Raw genomic sequence first — 20697 nt, forward strand, 5'->3', positions numbered from 1 at the left:
CTTCGTACTCTGCAATACTCAAGGCATGAAGGCAAATGATCTGGTTCTTCATCCAATCTGTATCACCTTTCTTTCATATCATAATATCATAGGACAAAAATTAGCAAAGGAAGCTTGCAACCACCTTGCAGTCTATTTTTTTTCTTGGAGTTAGTGAACCGTCTTACCTTTCTCCCCTTATTTATGAAAGAAATATAGTCTTATCTTGCCCATTTATGAAATACACTCTTGTATCCAGAGAACCGCTGCTGTTGTTGGGAAATCTAGCAGGATGAATTCCATGCTTGAACCTCACTTAACACAGTTTTATGCCAAGATCATGAATACTGTATTACATATTCAATTAAATGAACACTAGAGATTTAAAGACTGCTGTTTGGACATCTGAAAAACATTCTAAATGTTATATTGAAATAGAGATTTTCTGTGTTTTCTGTATTTACTTAGCCGCTTTTTTGCCATCAAGTCGCAGCCAACTTATGGAGACCCTCTAGGATTTTCAAGGTAAGAGACATTAAGAAGTGGTTTGCCATTGTCTGCCTCTGTATATTGACCCTGGTATTCCTTGTTGGTCTCCTATCCAAATACTAACTAGGGCTGACCCTGCTCAGCTGCCAAGATCTGACGAGATCAGGCTAGGGCATTGTATCCAATATAACCACTATATAAACTGGCCAATCTTTGTGTAGACTAAGGTTGTTCATCTCAATAAACCCGAACTGAAAATAAACCCAAAATTCACTGTTTGGGCAATATTCGGCTTTTGATTTTATCAAATACCAAAACCTGGGAATTTGCCCAAAGCCGAACAGGCGATCACCGAATCAACCGAATAGGTATTTGGCTTTTTTCAGCTTCGGATTTCCCCAGGATTTTCCTTATGGGGATTTTTTTAATGAGCTCTGAGGGAGACATTTTTGTAGGTAGAGTTCCCAATTTTTCAGGGTAGCTTCAAGGGACTCTCCTTGCATGAACCCCACAGTTTGGTGAAGATTGGGTCAGGGGTCCGATTTTATGGGGTCCCAAAGGGGCTGCCCCTCCTCCATAGAGAAGCAGTTTACAGTGCTTCACTATGGAGAAGGGGGTCAACCCCTTCGGGACCCCATAAAATCAGACCTCCTGTCCCAAAATTACTAAACTTTGGGGTTATGCAAGGAGAGTCCCTTGCAGCTACATTGCGAATTTGTTGACTTTATCTTGAATAATGTCCCCTCCTGGGAGAATTTTAAAAGTACTTACGTTTCATAGTCTGTAATGGCGGCTGCTTCCTCACCCAAGAATCATGGGAAAACTCAGTTTCCCATGAATGCTTGCAATGGACCCTCATATGGCTGTGACTTGATGGCACTTTCCACCATCGATAGCATCAACAGCCTTTTGTATTTTTGTTCACAACAGCACTGCTGGGAAATGCACGTGCTCTGACAGGAGCTCTTGGGAAAGGTCTTGGAATGGGGCTGCATTAAGTAAAACTTCTCTTTTGCTATCACATGGTGGGATCCAACCATAATTTTGAGTTAGCATTTTTGTAGCTCTTCTTATCAGGTACAATTCCAGTGTGAGCATCTTGTAGTTTCAGTCAGAAACAAGTACCTTGTCTGGCATCCAGTCAAATAGGAGTCTCGGCATCTTGATATATGATGGGGATTAGGAGTTGGTTTCTATCTAGAGGCATTATTTCAGTTAGTAAGGAGATGACAAGCTCAGTGTTCCAGGGGGAGAATATCATATGGTATATAGCAGGTTTAATTCAGAGGTCATTTCAAATGAGAACTCCTCTGATATAAAAAACAAAACAGAATATTGGCAGACTTTAATCCTCTTAAAGACCAACCAGTGTATTTGTAACAAGGCTCAATAATGATGTTGTCATAATCAGATACTTCTCACAAGAGAACCTGGAGTTCTGGGAAATGCCTGCTGGCATTTCAAGTTTGCTTTCAGAATCATACAGTCAACTACATTTTCAAAATGGGGGAACTGATGCCAAGGTTTCAGAGTCCCCAGGTTCCCTGAACTATAACAAAATATATCCCACCTGTGCACTATGAAGACAGTAATTAGGAAAGACTGAGCTGTCTTTATGGTTTATGCAAAGTTTGAGAGCCAGTATGGTGTAGTGGCTAGAATGTCAGTCTAGGATCTGGGCGCTCCTGGGTTCCAATCCTCACTCTGCTGGGGAAACTCACTGGGTGACTTCAGGCAATCACTCTGTCTGGTTGTTGCGAGAATAAAATGAAAGAGGAAAGAACAATGCTGTAAACTGCTTTGGGTCCCCATTGGGAAGAAAAGTGAAATATCAGTTTCTCAACAAATAAAATGTGTTTTTTGACTAGCTCTGGGATTTCAACCTGTGGTATGCTCAAACATCTTTAGCACCCAATACCATGGAAGACAAGGCAGCCACAGCTTCTCCAGCTCATTGGCTTCCTTGCCTGCTATGGAGAGTGGGACCTCAGATTAATTTCTCTTTGGCTGAGAATTATTGGCCCCAGACAATGTTCATCAACTGGCCTTATATTAAAAGAAATGTTTCTTCAACTTACATTCCAAACACTGTCCCACTTGGAACTATCAGGTCCTCAGACAGACCCCAGAAAGTGGTATTAGTAAATGCCTGGCTTGTGATAACTGGGTTAGCATATGGTGGGAAATGAGATCATCCTCACATCTGCTGTCCTGAGATTTAAATGTTAGCAATTGTTCTGTTTTGTTGTTTGGGAAACTCAGTAACTTGAAAATGACCTTATTGATTAAACATTATTTTTATTGAGCTGCTACACCCTTCAACCCTTTCAAATATACATGAGTTAGCAGTGAGAGAGCCACAGCTGTGGCTTTAATTAGAAAGTCACATTAAGGCCCTTGTTTCCTTTTTCCAAAAGTTCTGCAGCTGTTTCCCCAACCACCCTCAATACCTTTTGGCTTGGCTTCACTCCAAGTATTACACTCCACCAGTGTGATAATTATTACTCAAAGGGTTTCATTTGTTTCAGTCAATGAGTAATGTGATGAAGGGAGTTCATGCATTCACTGGATATGCGGTTTTTGTGGATGCGCTGGGTGTTTCCGCAGATCTGCAGCTGTCATCCACAATTGCTCCTCGGAGCTTCTTGGTGCCCCTTTTAAGCTTCGCATCTGAAAGAGGGGTTAAATCAGGAGAATGGCTGGGACAGAAATAGAATGGAAAGCAGCTGAGCGTTTGGCTGGGATCAGGCTTTGGATGTGTTTGGGAAGTAAATCAGGACACTGTTTATTCGTTCCCCTTTCACAAATGAAGTCTCTTGGAGAGAGAAAATCAGCATGTAATAATAAAACACTTTAGCTACTGCTTACAACCCAAAGCTGCAAATAGTGTGTGTGGGGGGGATGCTGAATTATTTCATTAATATTATTTCATTAATATTAACTAGGGTTGCCAACCCTCAGGTGGAGCCTAGAGGTCTCTTGTAAATTCAGCTGACCTCTGGACTACAGAGATCAGTTCCTTTTGAGGAAATGGCAGCTTCAGAGAGTGGGTGGATTCTATGGCATCATGCTTCTGGTCTTCCCAGGCACCACTCCCAAATCTCCAGGAATTTCCCAAGTAGGAGTTGGCAACCTTAATATTAACACAAGAGAAAGAGGGGAAGAATGAAAGAAAATTGATGAAAAATGGAAAAAGCAAATGAAGCGAGAAAGGAGGAAAGAGGAAGGACTGGAGACGTCTTTCATTTCTTTTTATTCTTTTCTGCATATTATCTTAGATTGATTCTTAATGTTATCTTAATTCTTAATGTATTATTTTAATTGATTCTTTCCTTCATTATATTCAGATCTTGGTCGAGTGTAACCAGGGTCATGAACATTTCTAACATCTGCCCTATTCTCTCTATCAGTAGAGCTGTTTCTCTCCTATCATACTTAGATTACTGCAGTGCTCTCCTTGATTATTTTCTTTACAACTTCTGCCATACCTTCATTCTGTGCCTCTCTTAACTTATTTTTCCTGAATATTTGCACATCTTTCTCTCCTGTTGGTGTCTCCACATGGGCCTCCCCACATTTAAATCCTTCTCACTTATCAAAGTGTTTCTGAATTGTCTCACTGCCCTTCCCTTCATACCAATGTTGTCTCGTCATGCATCTTATGTTCTCTCTCTCTTGCTCTCTGTCTCCAAATATATATTAATTACATCAAAAGAAAAAGAGAAGAGGTGTACATATAATAAACAATAACAGTAAAGAATAAATAATGATAGCAACAATTATGAGCAGTAAACAGTGATATAATAATAAGCATTAAATGATAATTATCATAATAACTCTGGCCGCCGTTATCATATATGTAAAAAATTCTTCTGAAATTTTTGGAATATTTTTGGCAAAATGCCCAACAGCATACTCTTGGCTTCCATAGTAAATTTAATTTTTTAATTTTACTAGATTTCGGCATGTATTTCTTTCCGATTTTTTTTGTCTTTTTGCACGTCTACTGTATATGATAAAGAGTGCCATCCACCTCTTTACATTTCCAATGTTTCTCTTTATAGTTCTTCTCCATCTTCTTGATATCCTTTGGAATAATATACCACCAAATAAACACCTTATACCAGTTTTCTCTTAATGTTTGACTCACTGTAAATGTTAGATCTTTCATTCGTAAGGTTTCCCATTATTGGAGAGATATTTCTTCCTCAAAATTTTGCATCCATCTAACCATACATGTTTTAACGTTCTGTTTCTGTGTCAAATTGAAGTAATAGCTTATAAATTCATCCTAATGACTGTTCTTTTTGCGGCATTTCAAATTTAATAAGCAACCTTATTATGCCTCTTGCTGTGTGAATGTTCTTTTTTAATCTTGAAACTAGTTGAAAATATAGTAGCCATTGTACTTTTTTTGCCTTCATCCTTCATCTTTTGCCAAGATTTGATTTCTCCTTGAGAGTTTATCATGTCTCCATATGTTATAAAATCATTATTTTTTCTCACATTCTTATCATAGTATGCCTCTATAGGGGACATTAATGGGGATATTGTGTAGTGTCCTAATTACTTATAGCATTCAATCAAGTAATTCAAGACAGAGGTTAACAATTAAGCAGGTCTTTTATTGATCAATAAAGAGCATAGCTCACGTGGAAGAGACTCTTTCAAAGGTCAGAGCTCTCCACCTAGAACAAAGGGTTACAACATGTTTTATAGGTCATTAGACAGACAACATTAATGATGCTTGCGTAGAAGACTTTAGCCACTGACCATTAAGAACGTATAAACAAGCATTTACATATCCTATAGAATCTTGTGAAGGCGTCACCCTAGCTGGTAATGAAGATCTGCATCCCTTCACATTCTAGGATGACATTAATGGTCTCATCAATCACTAGCCTGTTAGCTCATTAGCTTGTTAGCGAGGCTGCTTGTACCATGCAAGACACAGAGAGCAATGATTTCACTTGGTCAGCTGCCTGTAGACAGTTGCAGGTCACTCTGACCCAATTTCCTTACAGTAGGAAATGTCTGTTGACCAAAGAATCCATGTTACCCATAATGCATCGTGATTCTACAATTGTATATAAGAATATATATGTGTGTGTTATGCTATGTGAATATGTGTATATATATAAAGAATATATGTTTTTCTCTTAAACTAAATTAATAAGGCACTACAATTGGAGGGCTAACTCTTCTTCGAGTAGATTCCCAAATTCTGAGTAGTCCATCTCTAATTACATGGCTTCTATTTTGCATTGTATTTTTGACTGATTTTTAAGTCCATAGGTAATTATGTAAACCTTCTTCCAAATCTGCCATTTCTAATTTTATTACTCTTTGATCTGGGTTTTTAATCCAATCCACAATCCAAACCAGGCCAGCTGCTTGAAAAGAGAATTTAATATTAGGTACTGCTGGTCCTCCTCTCTTTTTCTCATCTTGTAAAACTTTAAATCTGATGATTTATCTGTTTCTGCCATCCCTTCAAGGTTTTTTTTCTTGTATATTAGACTGGGAACATCTGAAATAGAAAAAATAATTTTGACAATACATTCATTTTTATTGTAGAAATTCTTCCTAGCCATGAAATTTTTAGTTTAGACCATCTCTGTAGGTCCTCTTGTATCTTCACCCACATTGTTTTGTAATTTGTTCTATAACTTTTCATTTTAAACTCTTCTCCATCCATTTTCAATCCTTTAATTCTTGGGTCTTGTCTGACTTGTAGCACAAAAATAAATAAAAGTGGCAATAATTGACAGCCTTGACGTGTTCCTTTTTTGATTTGAAATCTGTCAGTTAACACTCCAGTTAACACACAATATTAAAATCTTCGCCTGCTGTTTTGTATAAATACTCTGTATGCAGTTCATGAATCTTGAGCTGCAATTTAAACTTCTAAATGTTTTCAATAAAAAGTTCCAAGCTACATTGTCAAATGCTTTTTCGGCATCTAGAAATATAAACACTGCTTTCTTCTCCTTTTTTCACAAATTCTATTGCATTAATCATATAATGTATATTGTCTTTCATGAATCTCTTTGGTATAAAGCCAGTCTGATCTGTAAGAATTAGTTTTGTTATACATTTCCTTAGTCTCTGACTTTATTGAGGTAAAAGGTCTATTGTCCAAAAGTTTATTGAGATGGGTGTATAAGATTGTGGTAGTGTTGGATCATTGCCTTTATGTATCAATGTTATGTAAGCTTCCTGCCAAGTGTTCAGTTTTATGTAAGTGCTTATTTTAGATTTTGTTTGTGCTGGTTTCTATCAGCTCCATGATACTGCAGCTCCTGAAGACCTGGCTGAGTGGAAAAGTCCAGTTGGTGCCAAGGCGGTCATTAGAGGCTTGATAACAAGATGGCATTGTATATTAATGGTTAAAGGATGAGAGAAGCAAAGGCACAAGAAACAGAAAAGGCATTTCAGGTCACCTTAGCTGTTCCAGTACCTCTTCAGTACATTACAGTATTTCTGTGCAACACATTGAAAAGGCTGAAAGTATTTCATTACAAAAATAATTCTGCTCTCCAAGGGCTTTTTTGTCAAAGCAAGAATACTTTTTCCAAGAGCAGAATACTTTACACCCACTATCCTCTCTCCCTCTTACTCTAGCGGCATCTTTTCATTCAATAATTTCTTTTATTCCATTCGCTGTTTAACAATTGCAAGGGGAAGCAGCCATCTGGGAGAGTACTAAAGGCAGAGGCTTTTAATTGCCTAGCCTCTTTATTAACTGGATTTCTAATTAAGTGCCTGTGATAGCTTTTATGACAATTAATGTGTTTCTCAGACTCGCAGAGAACCTGGGTAGCCTAGGCTAGCCCAATCTGGTCAGATCCTGGAAGCTAAGCAGGGTTGACCCGTGTTAGTATTTGGATGGGAGACCACCAAGGAAGTCCAGGGTCATGACACAGAGGCAGGGAATGGCAAACCACCTCTGACCATCTCTTTCCTTGAAAACCCCATGGGGTTGCCATAAGTCACCTATGACTTGATGGCAAATAAATAAGTAAACACAGAACAAGCAGAATGCCCCAACAAATGGGCACCAGCTGAAGATTTTTAAAGCAAATGGTGATATGAAATTAGGTCTCAAGATTATTGTAAAATAACCTATCAGTAATGTTGAAGAAGAAGAAGAGTAGGTTTTTATATGCCGATTTTCAGCTTACAATCTCCTTCCTTTCCTCTCCCCACAACAGACACCCTGTGAGGTAGGTGGGGCTGAGAGAGTTCAGAGAACTGTGACTGGCCCAAGATCACCCAGCTGGCTTCATGCGTAGGAGTGGGGAAACCAACCTGGTTAACCAGATCAGAGTCCGCCACTCATGTGGAGGAGTGGGGAATGAAACCCAGTTCTCCAGATTAGAGTCCACTGCTCTTAACCACTATACCACTCTGGCTCTAAGCAGCAGTCAGGGATTTACCAAAAGAATAGTAATGCTGCTTGGTAGCTGGAAGTCTTCCCCCCCGCCACCAATGCCATTGGAAAATGATACTAGTCAGAGGATGAGGGAGTGGCAGAGTGGTGGAAGGGGAGTTTTTGAATCTGGCACAAGAGAGTTTAGAGCTGTGGGTTTTGCTGTACTGAAAGTCTGTGAATGACCCATTCTGTTGCTTTTGGAATCCGATGCAAGAGCAGTGGCTTTGCTGCATGCTTTTATTTTCTTCCACTGGACCCTGCCTCTATACTGGAAAATAAAGCAAGAATTACAGAGACATTAGTGCTCTTTCATCCGAAGGAAGCTATTTTTTTAGTACTACATCTTGACGGTTTGCCAACTGGGAAAGTAGAGATTACATAACAATACAATTTCTCTCATTATTCTATCAGGCAATACACTTCAGTACCCTTTGAATGACGAGTGCTTTGAGAATACTGACATTCATTTAACACTTCCTTAGTTCTATGCCTTATCTCACCCTGACAGTATCTTGAGGTGGGTCATTATTATTCCTGTTTTAAAGGCAGGTCAGTCAGGCTGAAAGAATGAGTTTGCAAAGAAGAATCTATAGACTTTTGCATTAAACCTCAGTCCTCACTGGCAGGGTTCCTATACATTTAGCAGCTGCAGGACAGATTAAAACTGAGTAGGTTTCCCTCATGCTGCACAAGCCAGCTTGGCATAGTGGTTAGAGTGTTTGACTAGGATCTGGGAGACCCAGGTTCCAATCCCCAGGTTGCTATGGAAGCAGTTGGGTGACCTTGTGCGAGTCACTCTCTCTCAGCCTAACCTACTTCACAGGTAGGGTTGCCAACCTCCAGGTTATTCAACCGTTGGAAGGTTTTTAAGGAGAGAGCAGCCATTGTGGCGCGTAAAGATCCTTAAGAAATTCACTTAGGAAAATAACCACCAAGTATTGGCTGAAGAAGCCACTATTGTGGTGAAAGCATGATTGTTAATCCGGAAAACGCTCCCATGCTGTCATAATTTATTGGATGAGATTCCATACTGTTATATTCCATCAATATTATTTGACATATGAAGACACCTGCAAAGAAAATATATGATTAGAACATTAGCCAACAAGGCTGAAATGCTAAAATTTTGTAAAAAGTTTTGTAAATACTTACCTTTAAGAAGTTTCTGTTTATGTATGTCTGTATGTTGATTTGTTTAAACACAGATAAGTACGTGTTTCACATTACACGTTTGTTGAGTTGGTTGTTGTTTCACAGTAAACCACTTTGTAACACATTAGCACATTTTGTTTGAAGTGATTGTGATAGTACCTTTGAGCCCTTTACTGTCAGTTTTGTCCAGCCTCCAGGTAGTGGCTGGAGATCTCCTGCTATTACAACTGATCTCCAGGCGACAGAGATCAGTTTCCCTGGAGAACATGTCCGCTTTGGCAATTGGAGTTTATGGCATTTAAGCCCCTCCCCTCTCCAAACCCCATCCTCCTCAGGATCTACTCCCAAAATCTCCTGGTATTTCCCTACCTGGAACTGGCAACCCTATTCACAGGGTTCCTGTGAGGATAAAATGTATGAGAAGCAAGAACATTGTACACTACCCTAAACTACTTGGAGGAAGGGTAGCTTAAAAATGTGTTACGTAAATAAATACTCTGTGTAATTTCTATTGGCCTTGGAACAACTCCATGTCTGACAGATTTGAAGTTAGCTTAAACACCATAACAATATTCCAAATATCCATTCATTTATCATCATGATGGGTTAACCCAGTTTATCAAGCTGGCTCAGCAATTAAAAGGATTTCAGATTAATACTTGATTGAGCAGATTTACTTTATATTTGAGCCAAGGCTGCTTTCCTCTTAATGCTGTGATTTCATGCACTGTGTACTAATTTCAAATACAGGAAGATTTCAGTGGAATAGCTCAGCAAAATGGTGGCATCACTTTGTTAATTCCTGCTGCTTCATCATCAAAACTCATAGCATCAAATGGCACTGGATTCCACCCCCCCCCCCTCCAAGCTATCTACTCTTGGTCCGGTTTTTGGGCTATGTTGGAACAAAATAGTATTTGTGACCCCAGAACACTCTTCTCCCTTAATGCATGCTCCCATTCTGCTTTGCATTCTTTCCTTCAAGTTATAATTGATGGAACTATCCGACCATTAAGCCATTCGGATATAAAATAAATACATTACAACATGCATTTTTACCTAGTGGAACCTTTCATTGTCAGAGCTTAAATGCCATGGAACATATCTGAACCCAAATCAGCAACTGTGGACTTGAAATGAGCAGAAAAATCCAATGGCTGATCCGATGCCCAAGATAAAATAATGGCTGCTTCACCTTTCCTGCTTCCATGTTACTTTCATTTTGCTACTCTTCTGTGAACAACAGAAGAACAACATGGTGGCAACTTCTCCATGTAACTATAATCTAACACCTGCCCAGCTGCAAGTCTATACTTTCAGTCACCAAGGCACGACTGAAGAGTAAGGCCAAGCTACACAATATGCGCAATGGGCACTGGGTCACGGGATGTGACCAGACTCTCAGTCAGATGCACATCGGGGAACTCACTTCAAAAAGGACTCATTTGCTCAGCGCTGCAGGGGGACACTGCAAGAGGGGAGAAGTACATCCAGTTACCTTTCCACCTGCTTTTGCCAGCAGAAAATGAGACAGGGGAGGGACTTTTCAGCCCCTTTCTCAGAGAAAAGGGCTGAAAAGCCCGTCCACTTCCCTTTCCACTGGCAAAAATGGGTTTGGGAGGAAACTAGAAACTCCTTCTCCCCTCACACTGCTCCTTGACAGAGCTGAGCAAACAAGTGCCAACTGGGGTCATCAGGCAGCCATCTATCGGCTATATCACCGCTTAGGATGGCCCGTCTGGCATCAACCAGAGCCCAGGCCTTTTCCAGTGTGGCTCTGGTTCTGTGGAATGGGGACCCCCTCACTGGAAATCTTTAGGAGGCACTGCAAATCCTGCCTGTTTGCCAGGGCTTTTGAGGGGTTTGGTAGGCATCCATTAAGGGGAGAGGGGGGGAGATTTGGGGTTTGTTATTTTATTTTTAGTTTTAAACTAAACTGAAAATGTTTTAAACTATTGTAAGCTTCCTTTAACCATGAGAAATGGTAGGATATAAATGCTTTAATAAACAATCAAACAAACACATAAAGGCACAATGAGTTACTCCTTGCTCATTTTGGGCAATCCATTTACGAAGCATGGAGTTTCCATGTAACTTCCAGTGTACAGTTATTCATGCAGAATTACAGGTGTAATTTGTTAGTGACTGTCAGTGCCAAGATCTGACTGCAAGTTTGGATTCCTTTATGGTTCTAGAGTTGAAAAGTGTGATTTTGTGCGTTGCATTATTAGAAATAATTCCAAAATAACTTGTTCCTCCAATATATTACTTGCCTTCTAAAGTTAAAGCAGCTGTTTCCATCTAACTACAGAACGCTGGCTCAAAAAAGCTGTGCTGAATTCTTACTATTGCCTGTCATGTTAATGACCTGCTTTTTGTCAGAAACAGGCAGCTGAAATGCCATCTATTTTTAGGCCAAGAAAAAAGATGCTAAGAAGTCAACTGGCAGAGTGACATGGCTCTGAAGGAACCCAAGTATATATCCTGCATGTCCAAGAGGCAAATTTTTGGCTGACAGGTAACTTCACAGATAGGTTCAAAGGCTGAAGTGTTTGGATCCTCAGTGGATCCAGATAGTTTCTTCCAAATTCACAGATTATTAATCACAGATACGACTCCAAGATATGCGGAAGAAGTGTCTAGAGTTATCATTGGCTAGTGTCTGAGAGTGCAAATGCTTTCCCATCTTAATGATTGCAGAGCCATATAAAATATCTGCATTCTTGCTCCATGGCAACAACAACAAAAGAGACTGATCATATTTTTCAAGAAAGGTTCGTATGCACTCTCAAACACCTCAAAACCTTCAAAGGTACTGCTCAACCCAACCACTCAGTTGTACCCAGTTCTATGATGCGAAAATGATAAACACACATTGTGGTGATGGACGGTGACTGTGCTAAAACAAAAAACAAAGTCATGTGTCCATCCAGGGCACCTGGAACCCGAAGAAGGGGCAAAAAGCCTCTCACCCACAGCTGTTTCCATTGGTGGCACAGGAATGAAGCTGGCTCCTTCCCCTTTACAGTATGTGGAGCCACACAGAGTGACAGAGTTGGTTTTTATACTCCACTTTTCTCTACCTTTAAGGAGTTTCAAAGCGGCTTACAGTCGCCTTCCTTTCCCCTTCCCACAACAGACACCTTGTGAGGTAGGTGGAGTTGAGAGAGTTCTGCGAGAACTAGGACTAGGCCAAGGTCACCCAGCAGGCTTCATGTGGAGGAGTGGGGGAACCAACCTGGTTCACCAGATTAGAGTTCACCGCTCATGTGGAGGAGTGGGGAATGAAACCTGGTTCTCCAGATTAGAGTCCACTGCTCTTAACCGCTATACTACGCTGGCTCTAAGCAGCAGTCAGGGATTTACCAAAAGAATAGTAATGTTGCTTGGTTGCTGGAAGTCTTTCCCCCCCAAATGCCATTGGAAAATGATACCAGTCAGAGGATGAGGGAGTGGCAGAGAGGTGGAAGAGGAGTGGGGAATCAAACCCTTTCTCCAGATTAGAGTCCACCGCTCTTAACCACTACACAACGCTGGTGTATGCTCTATTGAACACAATTTAATTTTTAATAAACATATATAGGATTGGGATGTAAAATATTTAAGTGAGCTACACATGAAGCCTGCTGGGTGACCTTGGGCCAAACCTTCCTGCCCTTCCTCTCATGATCTGCCTAAATTCACAAGTTGTTGCCCTACTGATCTAAAAAAAAAGCTACAATATACATAAAGTAAGTTAAGTAACCTAATCAACATATTTGTTTTGCAATTACCATATAGCTGAGTTGTTATAAAATTTCCAATTATCGGGTAAAATGCTGATACCATTTATTTTACATGGAGTCACACAGCTGACCCCAGAGTCCAATTTGTGTGAGAAATATTTACTGAAGAATTTCATGCCCATTGGGCACTTTGCTTCCCTTGCTACCCATTGACCAGGAAAGCACTTGGAACAACTATACAGAGTAACAAAAGTAGGGCTCCTGATTATAAGTGTTTTTCCATACCTTCTTGCAACTCTATCTTAGTAATCTAACAACCACTTCCCTTATTAATCATTTTGCTTTACAGGCTCCATTTAAATTACCTTAAATAATCTCATCTTAAGTTTAAGATCATGAGAGCAATTTTTTCCCCACATGCTAAAGAGAGAATGTGGACATTAATCATGAAGGTGGATGATAGGTTGAAAAGCTGCTGCCAGCATGCACAAAAGAATCAAAAAAGTGAAAGTGTAGGATGGAAACAGGTATATTAACAATACATAAGAAACCTGGGAACATACTGCTCCAGTCAAATTTGGACCCATTGTCCAAAGTCAACAGGAAGTACTAATTGGCAGCCAGCCTATTCCAGCATTGAAGACTAGACAACCTCTGTTGGCATCTGGCTCTAACTGAGACAAGATGTACTGAGAAGTTACAAGTGGTCATGCTGACTCCTGCTAATTCCAACAAAAATTTATCAAGACTTTCTGTCTAGACAACTCCATTTTATGAACCCATTTATCCTGGGCAGCCTATTTCTCTTGAAACCCAAACAAGAAGGAAAATCTCCAATTCACATGTTATGCTCCATGGTAATACCCCAATAAGGAGTGAGAGGTCATACAACTCTTTGCTTTTCTCTCCTGCTTAAGTTTTCAGTCTGAACAGACATTGCCCTGTTGAAGAGTAGTACCCTGATTGCTCTGCATTTCAGACCTTTGATAAGTGCTTTATCTAGTGTGTTAAGAGGTGGGAAAACAGGCATAGAGGTAGGTCTAATTGACAAATTTAAAAATTAATAAGTCACCTTACTAATGGATAATATACACCAGAGGTCTCAAATGTGAATGTCGATCTTCTGACAAATATATGCAACATCATGAAATCCATCCACTTTATTAGATGTTGCCATCATAACACTAAGTGTTAACAGTCAGCTAGAAAGGGCCGCGACTCGATGTAATGAGGGTGCGTGTTGTAGCCTCCTGGGTGACTCCAGAGGGGGAAGCAAGGCTTTGCGGGAGGGGCGGAGTCTTGGTCTCGCCCTTCTGTTCGAGATCCGCCGCGCTCTCCCATGATCCCAGCTATGGGAGACGGCGCAGGAGGGGGACGTCAGGGGGCTGCTGGCATCCTGCGCATGCCCTGAGTCTATTTAAAGTTGCTCCGCCTAGCAGCGGCCCCTTTTCGCAGCCAGATGGCGAGGATCTCGGGAGGGAGCACATCATCGTTACCCAGCTAGGGAGCTGGCTTTGGGTGCTCCACTCCCAGGTAGCGTTGGCCTCACAGAGAGATCTGTGTCCAGGAGGGGTCCTTTAACGCTACTCCGGTGCTGTCCCAATCACGTGGTTTGGGGCCGTTTATTGATGCTTTCGATCATTGGACAACAGGGTGGTTTCCGATCTCTGGATCCGCCCCCATATTCTGCCAATGCTCCAATCTGTTGTAATCAATAAATGTGTGTCCATTTATTACCCAAAAAAGTACATTGTGTATTATTGGGTTTAACCTTCCCCTGGGGAGCCTTTGCCCGTGGGGCCACAATGTATGTTTCTGTTAACCCAGTTTCTGCTGCATGTAAATTGGTTGAAAACACTACTAGAAATATTAACATATATAGAACAAGCCCAACTGAAGAATAATTGCTTCTACAAAGAGAAGTCCTGCTACATTATATATACATAGAGCTGTTTTCAGAATGTCATTGATCAGGCAGCAAGGAGTGTTCTGGTACATATTATATACTTGGCATTCCAAGGGCCTGTTAATAAAGTCATTCCCTACAGGCTCCTGAGTAAACATAACAGTTAGTATTGGTTAAGAGGACAGGTCCAGTATACCTCATTAAAGAATAGAGAGAAATAGGGCATGCAGTCCTCCATGGATCTCTGTTGGGACATATTAATAAATGAATACGAACTATGGGGTGAGTACTGAGGTACCCAAGTGTGCAGATGACAACAAATTATTAATGACGGTGAAAACCCAAAGAGACTGTCAAGAGCTCGAAAAGTATTTCTAAACTTAGTAAATGAACAACAGAAAGGAAATATACTTAAATTATTATTACAATTATTAAATTATTATTACAATTATTAAATTATTATTACAATTATTTTTATCCTTACCTTCCTCTCCCAACAGGCACCTTGTGAGGTAGGTGGGGCTGAGAGAGTTCAGAAAACTGTAACTAGCCTAAGGTCACCCAGCAGGCTTCATGTGGAGTGGAGAATCAAGCCCGGTTCTCCAGATTAGAGTCCGCCATTCTTAACCCCTATGCCATGCAGGCTCTCAATGACAATGGTCAGCAGCAGAGCTATGACAGACCAAAGAAAGTACCTCTTCATACAATGTACAATTAAACAGAATACATTGGTAGTGGCTTAGATAAATATAAAAGGATTAATCAAATTAAAATTAATGTAAGCCATTGATAGGCTTTAGTCATCCATTTTCAGTGGTAGTATGCCTCTGAATATGTTGGGAAGCAAATTATGACAGAAAATGCTTGTCTTCCTGTCCTGATAACTTAACCAACAGGGTGGTTGGATCCTATTGCTCCTTTCTGCAAAGTAAGGAATCTTCTGCTCATAGGAGATGTGTTCTACGACAGGAAGATGTATTCTGTTCATGAAATAAGCTCTATGTGAATGGAAGATTCTCCACTTAGTGGAAGGGTACCCAATCCAAAAATAGATTCTTGATTTGATCCAAGAAGACTCTTCTTGAGTTTTCATTCCTGTCACTATTATCACTTCCTGTTTGATAAAGCTTTGTTTTATTTCATTGTAGTAATATAGTCATAGAATCATAGAGTTGGAAGGTACAACCAGGGTCATCTAGTCCAACCCCCTGCCCAATGCAGGAAATTAACAACTACCTCCCCCCTCATCCCGTGATCCCAACCCTCCCCCCACCATGCAGGATCCCACAATCAAAGCACTCCCGACAGATGGTCATTTAGCCTCTGCTTAAAGACCTCCAAAGACGGGAACTCCACCACCCTCTGAGGCAGCGCATTCCACCATCGAACAGCCCTGTCAGGAAGTTCTTCCTAATGTTTAAATCCATTACTCCGTAGCCTAGTCCTTGTGTAGAATACATCTAAATCCATGATTTATGTAGACTACGAACATGCTTTGTATTGAGTCTTAAGAAAAGCAGTAGCAGGGACACATACAAAGAATCTACTACAACTCTTTACATTTGATACATTTTTATTAAGAACTTTCATACAAAATTTGAATAAGATAATGCACATTGAATTTGACATACATTTTTATAAAACCACAGAAGATCTTGACATTAATGTATATTTAAAAATTATTCTGTTCTTCATTACGTTGTAAATTCTACAAATAAATTTTTAAAAGTTCTTTTCAGACTCTTGATTGCTGAGAAAGAAGTGCATCATTCTATGGCTTCAGGGTACCATCACGTAGTACAATCCTGACTCAAGTGCATCTAGTGTGTTTAGGAATACTCCTTTGGGAGCTGTAACCTATATGTCATTCCCCCCCATTCATTGTGTGAAATTGTTGGTCTGGAAAATGTCAGGGAACTGTTCCCCATGCTATACCTTTAAAATAATCCCTTGCCATTTAACCATCCTTCCAGGTTCTTGAGCAGTAGAGATCATGCCCATATCTTAGAAACTAGTGTGTTTGGGCAATGAGCATTTAGCTCGCTAAGAAACCACAAAATCTTCAGCTGCAAATTGCTCACTGAAACCTTCATGCAGTTGCTTGGCCCAGGGACGACAACATATACTGCAGTATGCCAGGGAGAGATACCAAAGTTCCAGGAGGAAACAACAAGAAAGGCTGGGACTTTGCAGTCCACCACATACTAAGCCTTCCTGCTTTTGGAATGAGAAAATGGAACAGGAAATAAATCTTTAGATTTTATCACTTCTGGTGGCTCATTTTAATGCTACAGTCTTATATGTGTAGACTTGTATGCATAGCAGGATGCATGTATTTTGTATCATGAGAATGAGCGGCTTCCCTTCCGGTATATTTAGTGGGAAGCAAATTCATGTTTATCAGAAAAAAATCCCATTACACTTGGAATGGCTGCCTTGTAACTTGGAATGCCTTGTATACTAATATAGAGCTACATTACAAGGGAGTTGTAGTTCCTCTGCTTGTAAATAAAAAGGGTAGAACAGAGAAACAATGTCAGGTCTATTGTATGCTGTTCTTGTCTTGGTGCATTTGGATCAGTCAGAAAATGTGGAATATAAATTTCATATCACAGGCTTCTGCATGAAAGTATGATTCTAACCAAGGCTGAACATTTCAAATGGAACAAAAGGCATACAGGTGCTGTAGTGTAAATTTCACTCCTCTTCCTCATTCTACCTTGCAACTCCCATCTTCCAATCCCTAAAATGCTTCTCCATTTCATTTCTGGTTTTCCAATCACCTACATTTACAGTCGGGATAATTCTGTTAGGCTTCAGCCACTGGACAAATCGTTTCATTTCCAGGAAACTGCTGTGTTCACTGTAAGGGATCCCTGCCAACAAAACAGGAGAAATTTAGATGGTGAGCTTTGTGGAAAATATTAGTGTTCTTTTCTTAAAAGGACAGGATATAAATTTGCTAAATAAATATTGCAAACAAAGAAAGATTGAGAAGAATATTTTGATTTTTTAAATGAAACCCTGAGAGTATTATTGAGCATCATTCATCAATCCATTTTCAGTGCAAGCAAAAGTTCTTTTAAGCTAAGTCACAATAGCCTTTCATTGTTATGAGCTTTAACACTATCCATCAAATCAATACAGGAAAACTATAAAAACTTTTTCTTAAACTTTTCCTGCCAGTTTGCACGTGATTTGAAAGTGAGGTATAGAACAATGGATTTTGCTGAAGCTTCCAAAGATCCACCAACAAAGATTCATTTGGCAATACTTAACTCAAAATTCAAATAAAATATAGCTCTCCACACCTCTTTAACGAGCTGCAATGGGCATTTAAATTCAGTATTAAGAACTACAATTGTCCTCTTCAAGCACATTTATACAGAAATATCTTAAAAGAATATATATATATATATATATATATATATATATATATATATATATATATATATATATATATATATATAATATTATATATATATAACATGAGTGAACAGTGATGTTGCACATTATACACACATATCTTAATATTAATCCTTTGAAAATGCAAAGGTTTTTTTCTACCCTCTAAAAGGACTAATTAGATAATTCTAACTTCCATTTCCTATCATATATCCTGATAGTCAAAGCCTAATCTGCAGATACTTAAATCTACAGAACTGGGCCACAATGACTGTAAACAGATGATTCTGCAAACTTGGGGGACATCCCCACACGACCAGAAAACGTCAACAAAATAAAGGGGGGTGAATCCCCTAAAACACTCCTCCACGCAGTGAAGCTGCAAGCAGTCAGGGAAAAAGAGTTGCCCCTGCTGCCCTTGTTGAAGTTGCCAGGTTGCAAGTGGACAGGGGAGCTGTCCCTTCTGCAGCTGGGGTGAAAAGCCATCCCCACTGCCAACATTGGGGCAGCAAAGCTGCAAGCGTGCAGGGAAGCCCTTCCTGCGGCTGAGGCAAAGAAGCTATCCTGCTTTGAGTATTTTAAACTTCTTAGTCACAGTCTAAACACAGAGTTATGTGCACCCAAACTCACCTATTTCCATAGGCTTAGTTCTACCTAAATCTGTGTTGGGTTATGGTCCAATTCTGTGAACAGGGAAACGGTTGCTTATGACCTAAGCCAATGAACACTAATCCTTAAACTGCTACTACTGGGGGGGAAATTCTGCAGAGGACAGGATCATTCATCCTTATAAATCCATGATGACCTGTTCCTATTGGTAATGTTTAGTTATGTGTTTAATCAATCTGGCTTTTTAGTTTAATCTGTTCACAATTATATTCTCTATCAAATTTCATGGAACTGAAATGGGCTCATTAGTCTAGTTTGTGGATCACGTTTGAGTATTTGTTTTTAAGGAGAGGGCTGCAAATCAGGGATAAATTACACTTTATACTCCAGTGCTAAATTTCAATTCCTTCAGAATTCTGTATTAAAACTGTTCTGGTCCTAGTTATGGTAGCACAAGCTTTAGATCATAGGACATCAACAGATGGCAGAAGACAAAAAGTGAAAAAAAAATGCTATCTGAAGAAAACTAAGAACATTGAATCGTTTGAAATGACAGTACCATATATAGTGATCTTTCCTCTGGTCTGAGGTTGAATCTCGCGTAAAGAGTAGCATCTGTCTGAATACGTCCAACCAGTGGGTTTAAAGGCCAAAATGTGATCAAAATTCTCAGAGAATTTGTTCAAGTGGTTCTGTAAACCCTGATGACAGAAGGTTATACCTGGTTATTAAGAATTCAAGACACACATGCTCTGCAAAGGTGGCAAGGGTTCTGTGGGTTTTATAATCAATCAAAAACAATTACAAGGCAAATGGCAAACTGACTTAACGTTTTAGAATTTTTCACTCTCTCCCTATAATCAACCCTGAAAGCACCAGAACCCAACAACTGCAGTGTTCTTTTCATTAAGCTGTTTGCATTATCAGTATAGAACTGGAGATTTTGAAAAGAAATTTCTGGCTCAGAATTTATGGGAATCTAAACTATGGCCAGATAATCAATCGAGCCTTTTCCACCAATACTGCTTTCAGGTATTGGCTGGAAATAGTGGCACAGCTCCAAGAAAGCATAGGGAGACACTGCTTGTGTCTGTAAAGAAGCACAAGAATCATCAGTGAACAGTGGCATCCGTGAAAAATGTACTAGCCACAACTTAGCATCCCCCTTTTCTCTAAGTTAACTGATATACAAATTCAGAAGTTATGCAACGTTTATACTGTATTATATAATATTGTATTATGTAATTAGAGTCTGGTTCATAATAAATTATATTTGCTATTAATTTTTAACTGCCTTGTGCTGAAAAAGGTTGGAGTTATCAAAAAAAGAGCTAACTCGATGTGATGTTAGAAAGAGTGGTATCTAGAATTAAGCTGACATACTTCTGTCTCTTTCCCCAACCAATCCAAGATTAACCAGATAACTAAGTGACAGATTTTAAACTTACCTTAAAATTAATTTGCATCATGGGTAGAAGATGAAGCAAAGTACTGCTCCAGTCCATGGTGATGAGGGAATTTATTTCTGCTGATTCCAAACACTGTAGAGTTTTGTATTTCTCTTGCGACATGCTCACTTTTGACCCCAGAATCTCCGCTATAGCTACAGAAATCACAGCAGAGAGAAATTAAGACATAATGAAAATGAAACAAGGGAAAGAAAATAAAAGCTTGAATTTATTGCCCTTCTGAATTTTTGCATTGAGCCATGGCAGACTACCATCTGTAAAACACCAGCCAATCCAACAGAGGTGTTTTAGAAAGAAAGGAGTCACAGGAAATTGGGCTATATTAGAGCTGGAAGGAAGTTTTGCTGTCACTTTCTCTCACTTTATGCCATTCCACCCACCTATTTCCCCATACAGAGATGTGCAGAAAAAAACTTTGATAAACATTAAAAAGGTAAAGGTAGCCCCCTGTGCAAGCACTGGGTCATTACTGATCCATGGGGTGATGTCACAACCGAACGGTCTTTCTCTGGAGGAGAGAACAGCAAT

General features: G+C 39.7%; 1 protein-coding gene across 1 annotated transcript in view; it reads right to left on the reverse strand.

The window, feature by feature from the left end:
- Positions 1-3022: 3022 nt before the first annotated feature.
- Positions 3023-20697, reverse strand: part of DCLRE1A (DNA cross-link repair 1A) — a 29836-nt gene continuing 12161 nt past the window's right edge. The window contains exons 7-10 of the mRNA XM_056850457.1: positions 20149-20303; positions 19260-19401; positions 17406-17562; positions 3023-3167 (exon numbers count right to left, since the gene is read on the reverse strand). Of these exons, the coding sequence (XP_056706435.1) occupies positions 3023-3167; positions 17406-17562; positions 19260-19401; positions 20149-20303 (599 nt within the window). The remainder of the gene's footprint in view (positions 3168-17405; positions 17563-19259; positions 19402-20148; positions 20304-20697) is intronic.

This window comes from Euleptes europaea, chromosome 5 (genome assembly GCF_029931775.1).
Source record: "Euleptes europaea isolate rEulEur1 chromosome 5, rEulEur1.hap1, whole genome shotgun sequence".
Classification (NCBI taxonomy): domain Eukaryota; kingdom Metazoa; phylum Chordata; class Lepidosauria; order Squamata; family Sphaerodactylidae; genus Euleptes; species Euleptes europaea.